The sequence below is a fragment of the Lissotriton vulgaris genome, chromosome 1_1 (assembly GCF_964263255.1).
Source record: "Lissotriton vulgaris chromosome 1_1, aLisVul1.2, whole genome shotgun sequence".
Lineage (NCBI taxonomy): Eukaryota > Metazoa > Chordata > Amphibia > Caudata > Salamandridae > Lissotriton > Lissotriton vulgaris.
The window spans coordinates 1518758030-1518775674 of NC_141685.1; the positions used below are offsets into that span (position 1 = coordinate 1518758030).

The 17645-nt window shown below is 47.4% G+C and overlaps 1 protein-coding gene across 1 annotated transcript in view; it reads left to right on the forward strand.

The window, feature by feature from the left end:
• Positions 1–591: 591 nt before the first annotated feature.
• The window catches only part of TTLL8 (tubulin tyrosine ligase like 8), a 759264-nt gene continuing 742210 nt past the window's right edge, over positions 592–17645 (forward strand). The window contains exons 1-4 of the mRNA XM_086930808.1: positions 592–1816; positions 2188–2738; positions 3293–3476; positions 5506–5597. Of these exons, the coding sequence (XP_086786934.1) occupies positions 592–1816; positions 2188–2738; positions 3293–3476; positions 5506–5597 (2052 nt within the window). The remainder of the gene's footprint in view (positions 1817–2187; positions 2739–3292; positions 3477–5505; positions 5598–17645) is intronic.

Here is a 17645-nt window from a genome sequence, read left to right on the forward strand (position 1 = left end):
TACGAACGTTTTGTATTCCGACAAGCACGACAACTGCCGGAGGAATCGCTGGACGCATACCACACCAGACTCAAGAAGCTGGCACTGACGTGTGGGTTCCAAGACATAACGGAGGAAATCAGGGGACAAATTATACAGGGCTGCGCCTCTGCCAAACTGAGAGAAAGGATACTAGAAGAGTCGGGGAAACCACTGGCCGACATCCTCACTCTCGGCCGCACGAAGGAACTCTCCAAAGCCAGGGCGGCACACATGAAAGCCGCATTGCAGGCTACGGTGAAGGTGGAACCGGTCAACAAGCTGCAAGTCCAGACACCCTCCAAGTGGCACAAAAGAACAACACCCACCCAGGGTGGGGCATCCGGACAATCATGCGGGTACTGCGGAGGTCCACGCCACCCGGCACCGGAATGTCCAGCACGGGGTAAACGATGTTCCGGATGCGGGAAGATGAACCACTTTGAGAAAGTATGCCGATCGAAGAGGTTCCGCAAACCCCGCCAAACAGTACAGACCGTTGTGGAAGGAGATCCAAGCCATAGTGATATGGATGATGACGAAGAGGAGGAGCGGTCCGTGCACAAAGTGCACATGATCGGCACCGCCATTCGTCGCACCAGGACCCTGCCTCAGTGCTCCATCCAGGTGGCGGACCAGGACATAATGGCGGTAGTGGACACGGGAGCGTCCATAAATCTCATGAGCGCTTCTCTCTACAGAAACATGGACACACCTCCGCCCCTCAGCCGCACTCCCATCACCGTTTTTGCCTATGGGCAAGATATTCCCCTCAGAATCCGGGGAAAGTTTCGAGCGGCAGTCCGCCATGGGGACAAAGTCATCAGAGCAAACATCTTTGTGTCGGAAGAAGGACAAGGCATGCTACTGAGCTGCAGGACGGCCGAAGACCTGGGAGTAGTTACGTTTGCCTTTGGAGTCTACGAAGAATCAGTACAACTACTTATGGACTTTCCGGACCTATTTGAGGGCATTGGATGTTTCAAGGGCCGGGAGATACATCTACACGTAGATCCCACGGTGCAGCCAGTTGCCCTGCGGCACCGTCGCATTGCATTCCACCTTCGGCCGTTAGTGGAAGAAGAACTACACAAACTGGAAGCGGCTGGAATTATTGAGAAGGTCTCAGGCCCCACCCCCTGGGTCTCGCCCATTGTAGTCACACGGAAACCGAAACAGCCGGGGGCGGTCCGGATCTGCATGGATACGCGCCTTCCCAATGCCGCCATCAAGCGGGAGCGCCACATCACCCCCACAATTGATGATCTCATTGGGGAAATGGCCGGGGCCTGCTGGTTCTCCAAGTTAGATTTACGAGTGGGATACCATCAGCTGGTGTTAGACAAAGAATCAAGAAACATTACCACTTTTTCCACCCACATTGGACTTCGCAGGTACACCAGGCTCAGTTTTGGGGTCTCCAGTGCGGCGGAAGTGTTCCAAAACGTCATTCAGGAACTGATCGCTGACATACCCGGGGTGATAAATGTCAGTGATGATATAATGGTACACGCCCGCACCATAACAGAACACAATCACCGATTGTCGCAAGTGTTTCGCAAGCTCCGAAATGCAGGGCTCACACTTCATCGTGAGAAGTGTGAATTCTTGCGAACCAAAATAGGGTTCTTCGGATATGTTTTCTCGGCTGATGGTGTCCACCCAGATCCCGACAAAGTAAAGGACATTAAAGATGCACCACCACCTACGACAGTCACAGAAGTCAGGAGTTTTCTTGGCATGGTAAACTATTGTGGCCGTTTCATCAAAGATCTGGCCAACCTAACCCTTCCACTGCGTGATCTCACAAAAGACTCCACCCCGTGGGCCTGGGGACCGGAGCAGGAGAAAGCCTTCCAAGACATCAAGGCCTCCCTCTCCAGCAACACCACGCTGGCGTTCTTTGACCCCCGAAATGCCACCCTCATAGCAGTGGATGCTGGACCGGCGGGGTTGGGTGCCGTTCTAATGCAAAGGTCGAGGGATGAGATAGACTGGACACCAGTCGCTTTTGCCAGTCGATCTCTCACTGATACAGAGCAGAGATACTCACAAATTGAGAAGGAAGCAATTGCAATACACTGGGGTGCCGGCACTTCCACCTGTATGTCTACGGCAAGCCGTTCACGGTGGTAACTGACCATAAACCGCTTGTGGCCCTATTCTCAGGGACTTCATCAAAGCCGCCCCCGCGAATTGAAAAGTGGTTGCTGCAACTGCAGGAATATAACTGCAACATCGAGTACCAGCCTGGAGCGAAGAACCCGGCAGACTATCTATCGCGCCATCCCAGGCCAGCTACTCCGGAGGAGATGGACGAGGCTGAAGAGACGGAAGCATATGTGAAATGGGTAGTCGCGCGGTCATGCCAGCGTTCCCTCTCCCTGGAAGACGTTGTGAATGCCACAGCACAGGATGCTTGTATTCAGAGGACCAAGGAAATCCTCCGAACGACAAATTGGCACAAAGCCAAGGAGAGTTGGAAGGCGCTCACCCCAGAGGCTCAAAGGATTATGGAGAGCCTGTACCATGTCAGGGAAGAACTCAATGAGGACGATGCAGGATGTCTGTTACGAGGGCATCGCCTGGTAATACCCACAGCCCTTAGGGGTCAGGTGATACAAATAGCACACGTGGGCCACCAGGGGATGGTCAAGACCAAAGCCCGGCTGCGAACAAAAGTATGGTTCCCCCTCATGGATGACATGGTGGAGAACATGGTGAGGTCGTGCGCTGCCTGTCAAGTCACGGGGATGCTCCTCTGGAAGCTCCGATCATCGTGGAGCCCCGACCCCAAAGACCGTGGGAGCGGGTCAGTATGGACTTTCGGATGGAAGGCACACGCTGGTGATGATAGATGATCACTCGAAATACCCGGAAGTAGAGATTGTGGCAAGTACAAGTGCGGACTGTGTGATACCAAAGATAGAGAAGATTGTTGCCACTCATGGAGCCATGCGGGAGCTCCGAACGGACAATGGACCCCCATTCCAAGGGCAGGACCTGGCTACGTATCTGTCCTCTCTCGGAACGCGCCACCGACGTATAACACCCAGGTGGCCTCAAGCCAATGGAGAGGCGGAGAGGTTTATGAGAACCCTGAACAAAGTCATCCGTATTGCCCATGATAAAGGTCAGTCAGTGGAGATGGCCATCTGTTCTCCGCAGTTACCGCCAGACCCCGCACTCCACCACGGGGGTAGCCCCGGCTCATCTCCTCATGGGACGAGTGGTGACTGACTCCATTCCTCATCATCCCCAATGGTCACCCAAGGAGACGAATGAGGAGGTCATCGCAAAGAAACGAAAGACCATGTTCGCCAAGATCAGCCAGGAAAGAAGGGCGGCAGTGCCCCGATTCAAACAAGGAGATGTGGTGCTTCTTCGCAACAGGACAACAAGTGGCAAGTTCAGGCTCAACTATGAGAAGGGGCCGTGGCGAGTAATTGGAGTGAAAGGTACCCGTCTCACTGTGGTCCGAGGCCGAGAGACAGTAACTCGCAATGTGTCTCATTTCAAACACTTTCACCCAGCACCCACTGAATCCGGCCCTCTGCGGAGTATCGACAGAACTGAAACTGCAACCAACACACCATGTGCTGAATCGACGCCCAGCCGTGAGGTCACGCAGAGTAGCAATCTGAGAACGGCGAGCGAAGAAGTGGGAGGAGACGCTGAGGCCCTCGAGGAGGTACCAGATCCGGAGGGGCCAGACAGAGAGGCGCCAAGCACTGTCTCAGGAGCCGGAGCGGAAATGCTGAGTCAAAGAGGGTCGCAACACCGGCTGAGAAGTAATCCCACCCCCTCCTGCCGGCTACGCGACTACTTCACGTAAGACTGTTCCTAACAAATGTTCATGTAAATGCAGTGTTCATGACCCAGACTTATAAGGTTGCAGTAATGCATGGAAGCTACAGGCATCCACAGACAAGTGTTATATGAGACTGTTTAAGGACGTTAAGTTTGGTTTTGCTATGTTTGTTTTTCCTTGTTTTAGGAGGAATGTTATATTCCTGGAGGCACGCCCCTGACGCCGGGAGCGTGCGGCGTTGAAGTCATGTGACTCCCTATAATAAAGAGAGGTCTCGCACGCACGTAGGCATTCTATTGCGCGCAGACCGAGCCACCAAGTTATTCCCAGTGTCCGACTCAGTTATTTCTAGGGCCACGTGTCAGGCCTAGCTAACCTCAGATGCCCAGGAGTGTAGGTCCCAGATTGCTATCCCTAGGGCATTCACTCCCCCACATCAGGACACAACAGGGACCAAGGGGGACGACTGGGGAGGCCAGGGCGCACAGGTGCAGCAGTTTGGCAGCGGGCGTGCCATCTCTTCGTGCACCCACAAGCTGCACCGGCCTAACGCCGGCTGCCTCTGTGAAGTGCTGGGAGCCTGCTACTTAGTGCACTTATCGCCACCCCTTGACAGCCACTTCCTTCTTCATACTGTTACTCTGAAGGCTGCTGGAGCTTTCCCGTTTCCTGCTGCTTTTGCCCCAGGTTTACTGCGTTAGGCGAGCCAAGCTTACAAGCTCCGTGAGGCCCCCCGAGGACCTTCAAGGTCAGCCATCCACTGCCTGCAGCAGGCTCCACCCTCCATGAAAGTCAAAGACAGGATTGCTTGGTAGCCAATTTTTGTGAACATGTGAGTGTGTCAGGGCGCCTCCACTGTCAATCCTCCCTTCACGCCCACATTTGTATGTCATATGCTCTCACACCACGTATTGACAGGGAACACCATGCTGCTGCTCCGTTCCCCCTTTCAAACTGCTCACCTCTCATTCTGACTGAAATCAGTAAAGTGCTGCCTCCCTCATTAACCTATTACCCACCGCAACATTAGCCCTACTGAAGGAGCTGTTACTTATTGGTCAGTAACAGAGAATCCTGGTGTCCTCAGTGAGACATATTGAGTTCAGCCTGGCTGGTCCGCATGACAAGCAAGCTGCGCTGCTGCAGTGATTTTTTGCATGGACCTCCCACACCACCAGCCAGGCTGTGTCCTGCCCAAGCTGTGCCACCCCATGGGTCAGTAGAGTGGTAGTGCTGCTTTAATTATGAAGACATTGTTACACGTTTGTGTACATGCCACCTTTGTCGGATCTGGTTGCTATGTCAGGTCTGGTGGCTTAGGCCCAGATGTTCAACCGTTTTTGCCCATCAAGCTATACTAATGGTAGGTGTAAGTGGGTGGTTGTGAGCCTGGGTTTTTGGTATGTGTGTGTGGGTGTGTGTGTGTGTGTGTGCAGGCTGATGTGAATTTGTCTGTGTGTTTGTGCATGGGCAACACTATTTGTGCATTAGATAAAAAGAGTCAGTTTATCCTAAATTCCAGATTGCAAAAATGATTGTGTTTTGGTAAAAATATATACAAATACTGCTTACACTTAGTGATTCTATTACATTATATTCTTGCAATATTATTTAATCGTATTACAAATGGTAACAATTCACTTCTATTTGTTTCCGAATATGTTTTCTTACTCCAGGTCACAGAGTAAAACAAATAATGGAACTGCCTCCATTTCAAAAACTTGACAGATTCAGACAAGCCAAATTCTTAGCAGAAGCAGCCATCAAGGTACAGCACATATAATATTCTTGTTTATCATTGTGTGTGTGTGTCTTGTTCGAGCCACGATAAGTACACTTGCACACTTCTTTAAGCATTTTATTTTTAGATATCAGTGAGCGGAATATGTAGAGATTTGATTTATAAAGTAGTGCATAAATAGTGATGTATTTTAAAATGCAATCCTTTTGGGATAAGCAAGTGGGCTCTCAAACCACTTTGGTGACTGAGGCGTCTCTTTGGCCAGCTGCATGACAGACTGCCCCCATATATTTAATGTCTCACATTGTTTTGGTGTGTAATTTGTGCTGATAGTGCGTCTTCTGTCATGTAACATGGCGGCAGCACTGATAGCAAAAATATAATGCTGGGTGTGCCATCATGTCATAGCAGCTAATTTTTGATACAGGAAATAAATCAGGAGAGGGAGCTTTGTTGGTCTGTAAAACAAAAACACATTCACTCAGCAACATATAAAAGATCAATTAAAAGCATTCAAGTAAAAAATAAGAAAGATAACAATGGCGCTGCCTAAATACAGCAGTCATATGCTTGGCTTGAAATAACAAAACTAAATATAGCAGAGTGTGTCCGCCTTGCAGAGGTATTATGCAGAGTCTATTGCTGTTTCAAAGTTTCAGCATGGCCACCATATTTCGAACCAATGTATCAATGGAGATCATGGACTGGTAAACAATGATACACTATGGACAACAGCATTCCATAATAGTTGTCGGGTTTAGAGGAAGTTGCAACATGGGATACATTGCACTGCTGATTAAATATGTGGCAAGCAAGTGACATGACTAGAGAGCTGTAGTATCCCCCTGAGAAAAATTGAAATAAAAAGAGGAGAAACAAATAAATGAAAAGCTGCCTGTAAAACAAGAAAACTGAAGACCAAAGGACTGACAAACCAGCCTGACACTGAAGCGCACTAATTTTCATGTTGATAAGCCCATGTGACTGGAAACTGCCATTATTTACAGGGCAAGAGAGTCAATGACTAATATGGACTGAACCATTACCCAATGGAGTAAGTTTTAATGGATGGGAGCAAAGTGTAAATGACCATCAGACAGATAAATGTTTCCCTAAAGGTGATCTATGTATAGTCTTTCCATACCAATATAGATGTCCCTGTTTCTCCCTTATATATATATATATATATATATATATATATATATATATTACCTACTGGCGATAGCCAGTAGGTATATATAGTTAGGATTATTTCTCTATGGAACTTTTGAAAATTCTATGTCTAATAACTTTGGCGTTTGTGGACGGAATTGGCTGAAATTTTCAGGAAAATGGCACATTTGGGGGGGGGGTTCGTCAAGGGGGGGCCGAGAAAAAAGGGGGTCCCAAAACGCGTTTTTCCCATGTTAATTTCTATAGGGCGTTTGGCCTCACTTTTAGCTCGAACGGCTGAATGGATTTGCACGAAACTTGGCAAAATTGTAGGGACTGTTAGCCCGATGTGCCTTTGCTGGGTCTCAATATATGTGCTCCAGTGGATTTAGAGAAATTAACGTTTTAAAAAATTTATATATCTGTGACAGCGTCCCAGATAGCGCTCCAGATCGCGTACTTTTCGCGTCACGGAGTTTTGCGAAGCGATGCTGATTGGCTCTCCGGTGTCTGTCAACATTCTAAACAGTCCGGAGCGGCCGCCATCTTGTCTCTCGGTAGGATCGAGAGACAAGAAGAGGTGAAAAACGAAGTGGGAATTTAATGAAAGGGGGCAAGGTAGACCCCTCTTGACCCCCTAGGAATGATGTTGGGGTTATTAAAGGGTCCCATGGGGAAAATTAAAAAAAAATTATTTTTCACGGTAGAAGCGCTTCTCGGTTCGCAAATTAACGGCTGAATGGATTTGCACGAAACTTGGCAAAATTATAGGGACTGTTAGCCCGATGTGCCTTTGCTGGGTCTCAATATATGTGCTCCAGTGGATTTTGAGAAATTAACGTTTAAAAAACAGGTATATCTGTGACAGCGTCCCAGATAGCGCTCCAGATCGCGTACTTTTCGCGTAACGGAGCTTTGAGTAGCGAAGCTGATTGGCTCTCCGGTGTCTGTCAACAATCTAAACAGTCCGGTGCGGCCGCCATCTTGTCTGTCGGTAGGATCGAGAGACAAGAGGAGGAGAAAAACGAAGGGGGAATTTAATGAAAGGGGGCTAGGTAGACCTCTCTTGACCCCCTAGGAATGATGTTGGGGTTATTAAAGGGTCCCATGGAGCAAATAATAAAAATTTGATTTTTCGCGGTAGAAGCGCTTCTCGGTTCGCGAACCGGGTCGCAAACTGGTAGCGAAACGTGAATTCGCCATTTTGTGTTTCGATTTCATTAAATTACTAGGTATAAGGGGGTACGGGAGACGTATCCTGACCCCTTTTCTTTTCTGAGGGTGGCTGAGGAGCCTCATATATGTTGATACATGTCTTCCAGCGGCTGTGCGTGAGCGTTTTTTTTTGTTGCGTGACGTCTGTTAACGTTCGATTTGATGGAAATCAGGAACTGTTGACCGCCATTTTGTCACTACGAGTAAATATTTTGTTTTAAATAATTGTTATAAATTAATCCTTATTGATAAACATTGTCTGCGCCATCTTGTCTTTTTTGCAATGCCACACTTTTGTTGAGCACGGCAGCCATTTTAGATGCCTTGACCAGACCCACTCTCTGCACGCCGCCGATCCTCCCCACCCTTGCAAGCATCTCCCCCACGCACTGGTCACCCCGCTCTCTCTCTCATGCATGGGCCAGAAACCTCCTCCCATGTGCGCTGCTCTTCCCTGAGAATCACACCCTGTGCCCGCCCGACACCACCCTTTCACCCTATTCACTACCGCACCCTCTGACACTCCTCTTCCTCTGTGTCCGATTGTTCAGGCCGGCCCCAGGCTATCACCTAGCCCTGCAGATGTAGTTCATGGCCCCAGCTGTAGAGAATCACCCCTCTTCAAAGGAGTTACAGTAGATCAAGGCCCCCACCCGATGCGATCCGTCACACCACACGCGTTCCTACTATCTGATAACCATCCTGTATTGTGCTTGGGGAGGGGATTCTCACTGTGAGGGTGTGTGGGACCGAGCCTGAAGCGGAAGATTCCAGGGATGCCTCTTTGTACATCAAAGTTTTTACAATTATGTGTCACATTATAAATATATAGCACTCCAACAAAGTAGGATTATAACACTTTAATAACTTTTAAATATATAGAACGCAACAAAAACAGTAAATACATTTAAACATTTTTTTGAAAAAAGAAGCAACAATGGTCAGTAGCTGTGTTTTGTGCGAATAGTCCCAAGGCAGCACAACGTGCTGAGTTCTGGACGGCACCCAGGTGATGTTACCTGGGTGCCGCACTGGTTTTTGGTATCCTACAATGCAGCTCCGAAAAACGGCGTGGGGCATCCCGGGGGGTGCGCGGGGAGGCCTCGTCAGTAGCGGTCTGTTGTGCGAATAATCCCAAGGCAGCAGAACGCGCTGAGATGTGGATGGCACCCAGGTGATGTCCAGTAAGTTGTCGCACTGGTTTTGGCATCCTACAATGCTGCTCCGAAAAACGGCGTGGGGCGCCCCGGGGGGGGGATGGGGGGGGGGGGGGAGGGCGGCGTGAACGGGTCTCCCCAGGTGGAGGCTCGTCGGCTGTACTGGGGCGCCCCTTTACCGTTTCAGTTGCCATTCCGCCCGCTTTTGCTACACTGTTCCTCATCCTCCATTCAGCTGTTTATCGCCCGCTCTTGCGGCTACAGCGTCTCGCTCACCATGTAGTTGAGTTGCGCCCACTCTTGCGGTGCAGCGATAGGCGGCTGCCACAGGACTCTTAAAATGGCGGACGGCTCTTCGGATTTGGGCCTGGTCCACTAAAATGGCCCTGGGACACCTTGGAACTCGGACGCTTGTCTGCTAGGGCTTGGGCCCCATTCTCGAAAGCGTCCACTGAGCCTTGAAGATTCTACAAAAGTCTTGGGGGCCCCCGACTCCCGCAGGCTTCTGGTGGGGAGCGGCTGCCTTGATTGCTCGTGGAATGGCCACGACTGAGATACGAGATGGTGGTGCTCTCATGCTAACGCCAGCTTCAGGTAGTTATAGTTAGGATCTACTTTCCATAGGAAATCCGCAACATTCTATTGGGAATAACTTTGGCGCCGGTGGACGAATCTTTCGTGGACGAATCTTCTATATATATATGGGTTGATTCCTGCTTCCCAGGCTGTAACCGCAGAGAAATACGGACCACCACACAGCTTTCAGAGTGTTCACATCCAAGGTTTATTATCCATTGGCAGTTAAGGTAGGCATGACGCGTTTCGGGCAGGAACTGCCCTTGATCACATGGCGGACATGCAGTAATGTTCACTTTAAATAGGGCACACACTCTTTTTTTCACAATGACACCACGTGCTCTAGTGATAAACACTGAAGATAGACTCTGAGTGTGGAGTATTTACATGTGCACAGGATTGGTTACAATTGCAAAATTGCGTTTTATATATACAACAGCGTATTATCAAGCACTTATAATATCAACATTGGTCAGTGTAACGATGTAACATTTATAACCGCATAAATGCGTTAGATTGTGCAAAATAAGCTAGCAGCATGACATAGTATGAAAAGTACATTCAATAGATAATATTTACATCTTGATTTATGTGCACAAAATAAATAACATATAAATATGTTAAAAATTGGTTATTTAAAAGACCCTGTTAAAAGCCATTTAATAATGATTGTGTTACATATACACAATCATGTTGTGCTAAAAATAGATGTGCAAATAACCTTATATGTTGCCGCAATGAAAATCTACATTGCCAAGATGTAATGGTAGTAAGTACATACTCAAGCTGCCTCGCGGAGATATTATGCTTCAATCTAGCGTTACATGCAGTTACCAATTAAAGTGCTGACGCTGGAAATGGTTAACCTAGATACTTTGACTGTCCCGGTCCCGGGAGAGCACAATTAATAAATTAGGTAACCATATATTGCAAGTTCATAATCCAAGTTTTCTTAAAAGTGCTGAGTGCTAATAGTGCAAAAAAAGGGGGAAATCGTTCTAAAAAAGTGATTGTGGAAAGAAGTAAAATTTAAGGTTTGATAGAAGAAGCCAATCAACAATTCTCATAATATCGTTCATTTATAGAAGTGGCTACCAACAATTACTAGCAGGGACTACATATAGTCATTATGGCCATGATTGGAGAGATGGTTGTGGGGACAGGACGAGGTAAGTTTATTTACAGAAAGGTGTGCATGTCCTCTCTATCGTTAAGGCCGTTAGGATGTTTGCTGTTAAGATTGAGGATGTATCTTGTCTCTAATTGCCTTAGAGCCTTGTCTCTGTCTCCACCTCGCTTAAGTACCGGTGCCTGATCAATCACAAAATAAGTAAGACAGTTGACATCTTTGTTGTGGCTTATTTTAAAATGTCTGGCTACCGGATAAGCCGGGTCACAATTAATGATGGCACGGATGTGCTGCAGGATACGCATGTGTACAGGATTCCTCGTACTGCCTACTGCGTAAGCCACATGTACAGGTAAGAATATATACGGCATACTCAGTGCGGCAGTCATATTTACCCCTTATAGGCTGTTCTTTGGTTTTAAACGGGGTCCTGTATGTGGTAGTATTGGCTCCAAAGTTACATGCCCGACAAGTCGCGCATTTGCGAAAACCGTTACTCGTAGGAAGCCACGTCTGAATATTGGTGGTCCCAGTGGGGATCTCTTTAGATAAGAGGTTAGCCATATTTTTGGACTTTCTGAATGTTACACTGGGATATTCTGGTAACGTGGTTTTCAAAATAGGGTCAGGTAGAACAATGGGCCTATTTTTGTTCAGAATATTGCGTATCTTGCGTTCCTGTTTGCTGTACGTGGTAATCAATCTAGGTGAACTATCTTCCTCTGTTGTATGGATATCTGACTCAGTGGTGCTAGGTAACAGGGCAGATCTTGGTCTTTCATTAGTTTTCACCATGGCTTTGTTAAGGATGTCTTCACTGTAACCCCTATGTCGCATACGGTCCAAACATGACTGGCTACAGGCATCGAATTGTTCCGAAGTGCTGCAAATGCGCTTAAGTCGTAACAATCCCCCGTAGGGTATGCTTGCTATCAAGTGACGCGGATGCGCACTTGAAGCGTGTAAAATTGCGTTTCCAGCAGTTGGTTTCCTGTATGCTGTGGTTGTCAATTTCTCATCAATTATCTGTACTTGGACATCCAGAAATTCTAACATGGTAGCACTCATGTGTGAGGTAAAATGCAAGTTAAACTCATTGATATTTAACAAGTTAACAAAATCCTGTGCACTCTGCATGTCACCCTTCCAAATAACAAAAACATTGTCTATATAACGAAGCCAGGAAATAACATTCTGTTCAAATATAGCTCTGTGCTTAGTCATGAGGACCTGCTTTTCCCAGTGTCCCACGTGTAATCCCGCGTAACTCGGAGAAAAGCAGGCCCCCATGGCCACCCCCTGTTTCTGCCTGTACACATTCTTTTCAAATGAAAAATAGTTGTTATTTAAGCACCAAGAGATGAGTGCCATGAGCATCTTGTTATGCATGGCATATTCAGCAGGCCGTGTTTTCAGAAAATGTTCAACTCCACGTAGGCCACATTCGTGTCGAATGCTGGTATAGAGAGATTCTATATCCAGAGTCAATAGAATCCATTCTTTAGACCAGGTCATATTTCCAATGTGCCTTAAAAAATCCCCTGTGTCTTTCAAGTAGGAGGGCATGGTTTTCACTAGGTCCTGTAGATAGAAGTCAATGTAAGAGCCCACATTCTCAGTCATACTACCTATCGCCGAGATTATAGGGCGTCCAGGAACTGGGATAGTGTTCTTGTGAATCTTTGGTAGTAGATAAAGAAAAGGTAGCCTTGGATGAGTGTTAAACAAGTAATTGTATTCCTCATTTGATAGCAAACCCTCATATTTCCATTTTAATAGTTCTTTCTTGATGCTGTCCTTCGCTTTATCATATTTATTCCGTGTGGTTAGCTCATAGCAGTCGCTGTTATTATATATATATATATGTATATATCTATATATATAGATATATATAAATGTCTATGCATTACTTAGTGATTGTTAAAAGATTCCGGGCAAACAGCTAGGCCTGTCAGATCTTCTGAAGGCATACCTGCAAAGGCTATTTCAGTGGAAATCTTCAACCGCTGAGTTTTGTTAGAGGTGGTAACCTTCATGTAACAAAATTCTTACTTGTAGGTTCCAATACAGAGTGTTGGACTTGGCCCTTTTGGCAGGTTCACCCCTTAACGTTTTGCCTTTTAATGTGACCTGATATTAGTTGTTTTTGGCCTCTGCGCACTTTAGCACTGTGTCCCAGTGTAAAGTGCGTGCGCACTCTGAGTGCGTGTGGTGAGATTGGCCTGCCCCCCCATAGGAATGCTTTGGGGAGATATGTGTCCATGGTAATTCCTAGTGTGAGAGGAGTGCAGGGGCGAGTTTGGCATGTGCGAACTCGTGAGAATAAATGCTGCGCCATGGTGTGCGCAGATTTATTGTTACTGGTGGAGAAGTGCCACTTTTAGAAGTTGGCACTTCTGTGTGCTGTGTGTCTGCCTGCCGATGTGGAATGCATGTCTGGCTTGTGATTGACAGGGGCTGGATGGTGTGCTTGGCTCCAGGAGCCAGGACGGGTCTGCCTGGTGGTGAATAGGGAGATCTGCATGTAGATGGGAGGGAGGAGTTGCACCTGGGACCTGAATAGTGCCTTCCCTCCACAGTGCTGGCTCCACCCCCTGTGGTGCATCTGAGCACCTAGCCCCCACCTGACAATAGAGAGAGGAGATGAGCACAACAAAGTGCTCCCCCAAACCAGTTGCATCTGGTTTCCCCCTTGCCCTGCACCTTTGTGACAAAGGAAATATGTGTATAAGAGAAAGGGTTGTGACCCCATGAAAGTTGTTCTCTGGTGTTCCTAACTTGAGGGGGGCCTGCTGCTGCTGCTGGGTGCCAGGAGGAACCACCACTAGGGACTGCCTCCCTGGGCCCAGCCTTTGCCCTCCTTCATTCCACAAGACTTTCCCTGGACTGTGTACTACAGAGCCTGGGGACCGCTATATCTTTATTGCCTATAGAAGTGCTTTATGGTGGTGCCTTTCTTTAAAGGAGCAGCGCTTCTATTTTCGGACTGCAGCATGGAGCTGTGACCATTTTAAACAGGGCACCCCCGGCGTGGGGATCCCCCTGCAGTGTGCCATCTCGAGCGGGAGCCCACCCCGCTGAGTACTGCTTGAAAACCGAGCGGGAGCCCACCCCGCATCGGTACCTCCATAGCGGGTGCCTACCCCGCATATCTGCTGTATTTATACCCCTAGCGGGTGCCCACCCACCAGGGACTTTGTGCTGCTTTTTATACCCCTAGCGGGTGCCCACCCCGCCAGCGACTTTGTGCCGATTTTATACCCCTAAAGGGTGTCCACCCCACCAGGGACTTTGTGCTCAAAGAAGAGTGAGCCCACCCCTCATTACCGCCATATCGAAGAATCACCACCACGGCCCGGCTTGAACAGGAAGCCAGTTAACCTGTGTTGGGACGTGGGCGGGCCGCAAGCAAAGCTGGAAGCCGGTGGGAACCCACCCCGTGCTCCGGCACCAATAAACAGGAAGCAGACGAGAGCCCACCCCGCGCTCCTGTAAACTGAAGAAGCTTTGCCTGGCTCTGCCGCAGGACAAGGCGAAAGTGACCCGGAGCCTTGCGGGCGCCATAACAAAGTCCTGGTCCTGAGGAGAGGGACCGGGTGAAGTGAGGATTACTGCGGCAAGGGACTCCCCTAAGTACTGAGAGTCCCGCAAGTGCCGCACTAACCACCAGTGAAGCGGAGGGGGCTCGAGGCACATTGTGTGTGCCTGCCCCGCCGCATACCTACCCCGCGTGCCGCCTAATTACCTGGAGCCTCGGAGGCTCCACAGGAGAAGCCACAGCAAGGAAGCAGATGGAAGCCTACCCCACGCTTCGGTAACTTGGAGGAGAGCCCCATGTGCAACACAACAGCCACCGCCACGAGACCGGAGGAGAGCCCAAGGAGGAGTGGAGTGCTCCCAGAGAAGGTCCTGGTGAGTGGGGCTGTGTTGTGTATCTCGGGGGGGTGAGGTTGGGGCACATTGTCAGTGCCTCCCCCCTGGGGTCTCCCTTCAGAGGCAGAGCGGGTGCCAGTGATGGTTGGTTGCTTCCAGATGCCCTGCACGACAATGGGCAGCTGCAACATTTCTTTTGGGGGCATTTATGTTGAGAAGTCCCGGAGTGGGGTTTCACAAGGGCACAGCGGTGCCAAGCGGGCTACATTCAGTGAGGGGCCCCAGAGCAGGGTCCCGAGCCCAGCGCCCTTGTTCCAGCAAGAGCCTGCATTTTCCGCCTGCACAGCTGGCCAGCAATTAGTGGGCAGCAGCCACGTTTAGGTGAGTTTGGCTCACTTTGCTTTTGCTGCATGTGCAGCCAGCCCTGACACTGTTGGACAAAGGGCGTTTGAGCCCCACGGAAGGCCAGTTGGCCTGGGTCAGTACCTAATGTGATTCTTGCGCAAGGTGATTGCATACTGTGCTTATGATGGTAATTACATGATACCTAATGTGATGTATGTGCAATGTATTTATGCACCTGGTTTTATACCTCTAAAAGTGTTTTATGATTAGGAGGTTGTTTTGAATATTATGGTTTATGCTAGTGAGATTATGTTTCACTGCGTGAATTACGCCTAATGTGATGATTATTGCATAGGGTGGTTTACATTGCAGAACCTCATGCTAAGTTCCTAACTTTTACCAGTAGTTACTGGTTGTGCTCTACATTTATTATTTGTGCTACATTTACAATTGGTAATTTGTTATTGTTCTGACAGTGGCCCAATTGGCTCTGTCAGGTGTATATAATCCCCTGTCGATACTGCCCAATGCCAGTTGGCACAGTGTATATGAGTGATTATGATCTAATGTGTTTATGGTAATACAAAGGATATTTTAATATATCACCTTGTGTGGAGTTCCTTTTGTGGTCTGCCTAGTGTGTTGCTGTTGTGTGTTTGTGTTGCGCAAAAGCTTTACACATTGCCTCCGGGATAAACCTGACTGCTCGTACCAAGCTACCAAGGGGGTGAGCAGGGGTTATCTTTGGCGTGTAACTCCCCAGCCCTGACTAGAGTGGTGGTCTCTGCCTGCCTTTGGCGCAAGCCTTAGCCAACCAGAGATCCCATATCTAACACCGAGCAATAATTGACTTTTAGTTAAGCTTCTCACAATCAATATACAGGCCTACTGTTTTTTATCGTTACATACCAGGTCTCTACTATTCATCATTGGCTTTTTACCATAACCAAGGCAGACCTACTGTGTTGATCATAAACATTCCCACATAACTTCCATCCAGTATACTAAATGCAGATATGTACAAAATAACAGTTCAGTTCAGTTCATGAAGCGTTATTCGGTACAAAAGAATTGACCATAAAAGCACATATTAAAATTACATATGCAGAAATCATTGAAATTTTATAAAAAAAAGTTTGATACAATACAGACCAATGTGCTAAAATATCATGCTTTTACGTACACTGTTAGAGTTAATTAAAAACGTGGCAGTATAAAAACAAATGTCAGCAGATTTCATATTAAAAATAAGACTCATTGCCTCGTCCACTGTACGTACCCCATATTTGACAAATAAAGGCTTTAAATACAGAATTCGATAGTTCTGGTACAGTTTGCAAATAAGTAAAAAGTGCAAGGTGCTCTGTTTTGATATACCATCACACTGACACAGTCCTTTGGGGTGTTGCTTGATGTTAGGCAAAGACACTAACTCATGCACAATTCCGAACCTGAGTCTGGTTAAAACAAATTTGTGTGAAGACCTCGTTACCAGCACAAGGTACGGCGGAAAACCTTCAGTGAGAGAGTATTTCCTGCAAAAGAAAACAGTTGTCATGGACCGACTCGAAGAAATCCTCTTATTTGCCATATTGTCCATGAAGATTGCTTTCACTTCTGATTTCGGTATAGCCAGTGCAGCCTTCGGGTTGGCCAAAACATCAAGATTAAATATTTGTGAATAACAATCTATAACATATCTTATCCATGGAATCTTCCTATAAATGTCCAGTGAAAGACAATCTGCAATTATAGATCTGTTTAAAATCTTTTCATCCTGGAGCCAGATCGAACGCCATAACATTAGTGGTCTTAAAGCTAAAAGATCATTCAGATAATTAATGTCTAGTTCCCGATGGGTCAATGCAGTGGCGGCTGATGAGGGCAGACATAAGAGTTTTTTTAAAAAGGAATTTTCCTCGAGCTGCAATTTATGGGCACTACTATGACCCCAGATAGCCGCCACATATAATGCAATACTGGCACATCTTGCTTGATAAATTTGCAGCATGTCTCTTGTTCGTCTATCCCCAATTTTAGCCGCAAATTTAAAAATACCACAGGCGCTTTTCGCCATTTTATTACTGACATTATTAAATTCATTAGACCACTTTCTATCATAGGAAAAGGTTATTCCAAGATAACAGAAAGAATCGACTGATTGCACCTTATTACCATCAATGAAAAAGGCAGTAGGTTTCTTGTTTTTAGTCCCACAGGTCATGGTATGCGTCTTATCCTTATTGATGAGTAGTTTCCTGTCCCTAATAAACAGAGAAAATCTATCCATCAGTCTTTGCAGTCCCAGAGGGGTCCTAGAAAGAAGCACGGCATCATCAGCATATAATGACATCGGCAATGATACGCCTTTTTGCCTGGGAGCGTCTGCTTTAACATCTTTTAAAATTACATCAATCTCATTGATAAATAAAATAAACAATAACGGAGCTAAAACACAGCCTTGTCTTATGCCGCGTCGTACACTAAATTTTGGGGTACATTCTCCCTTGGTTCCAAAGCGCACACAAGTTTGCAGTTTTTGGTACAGCCTAGCAAGGAAGAAAATAATACCCTCAGGGGCACCAATCCGCAGCAAAGTGGGCCATAAAATTCTGTGGTCAACCATGT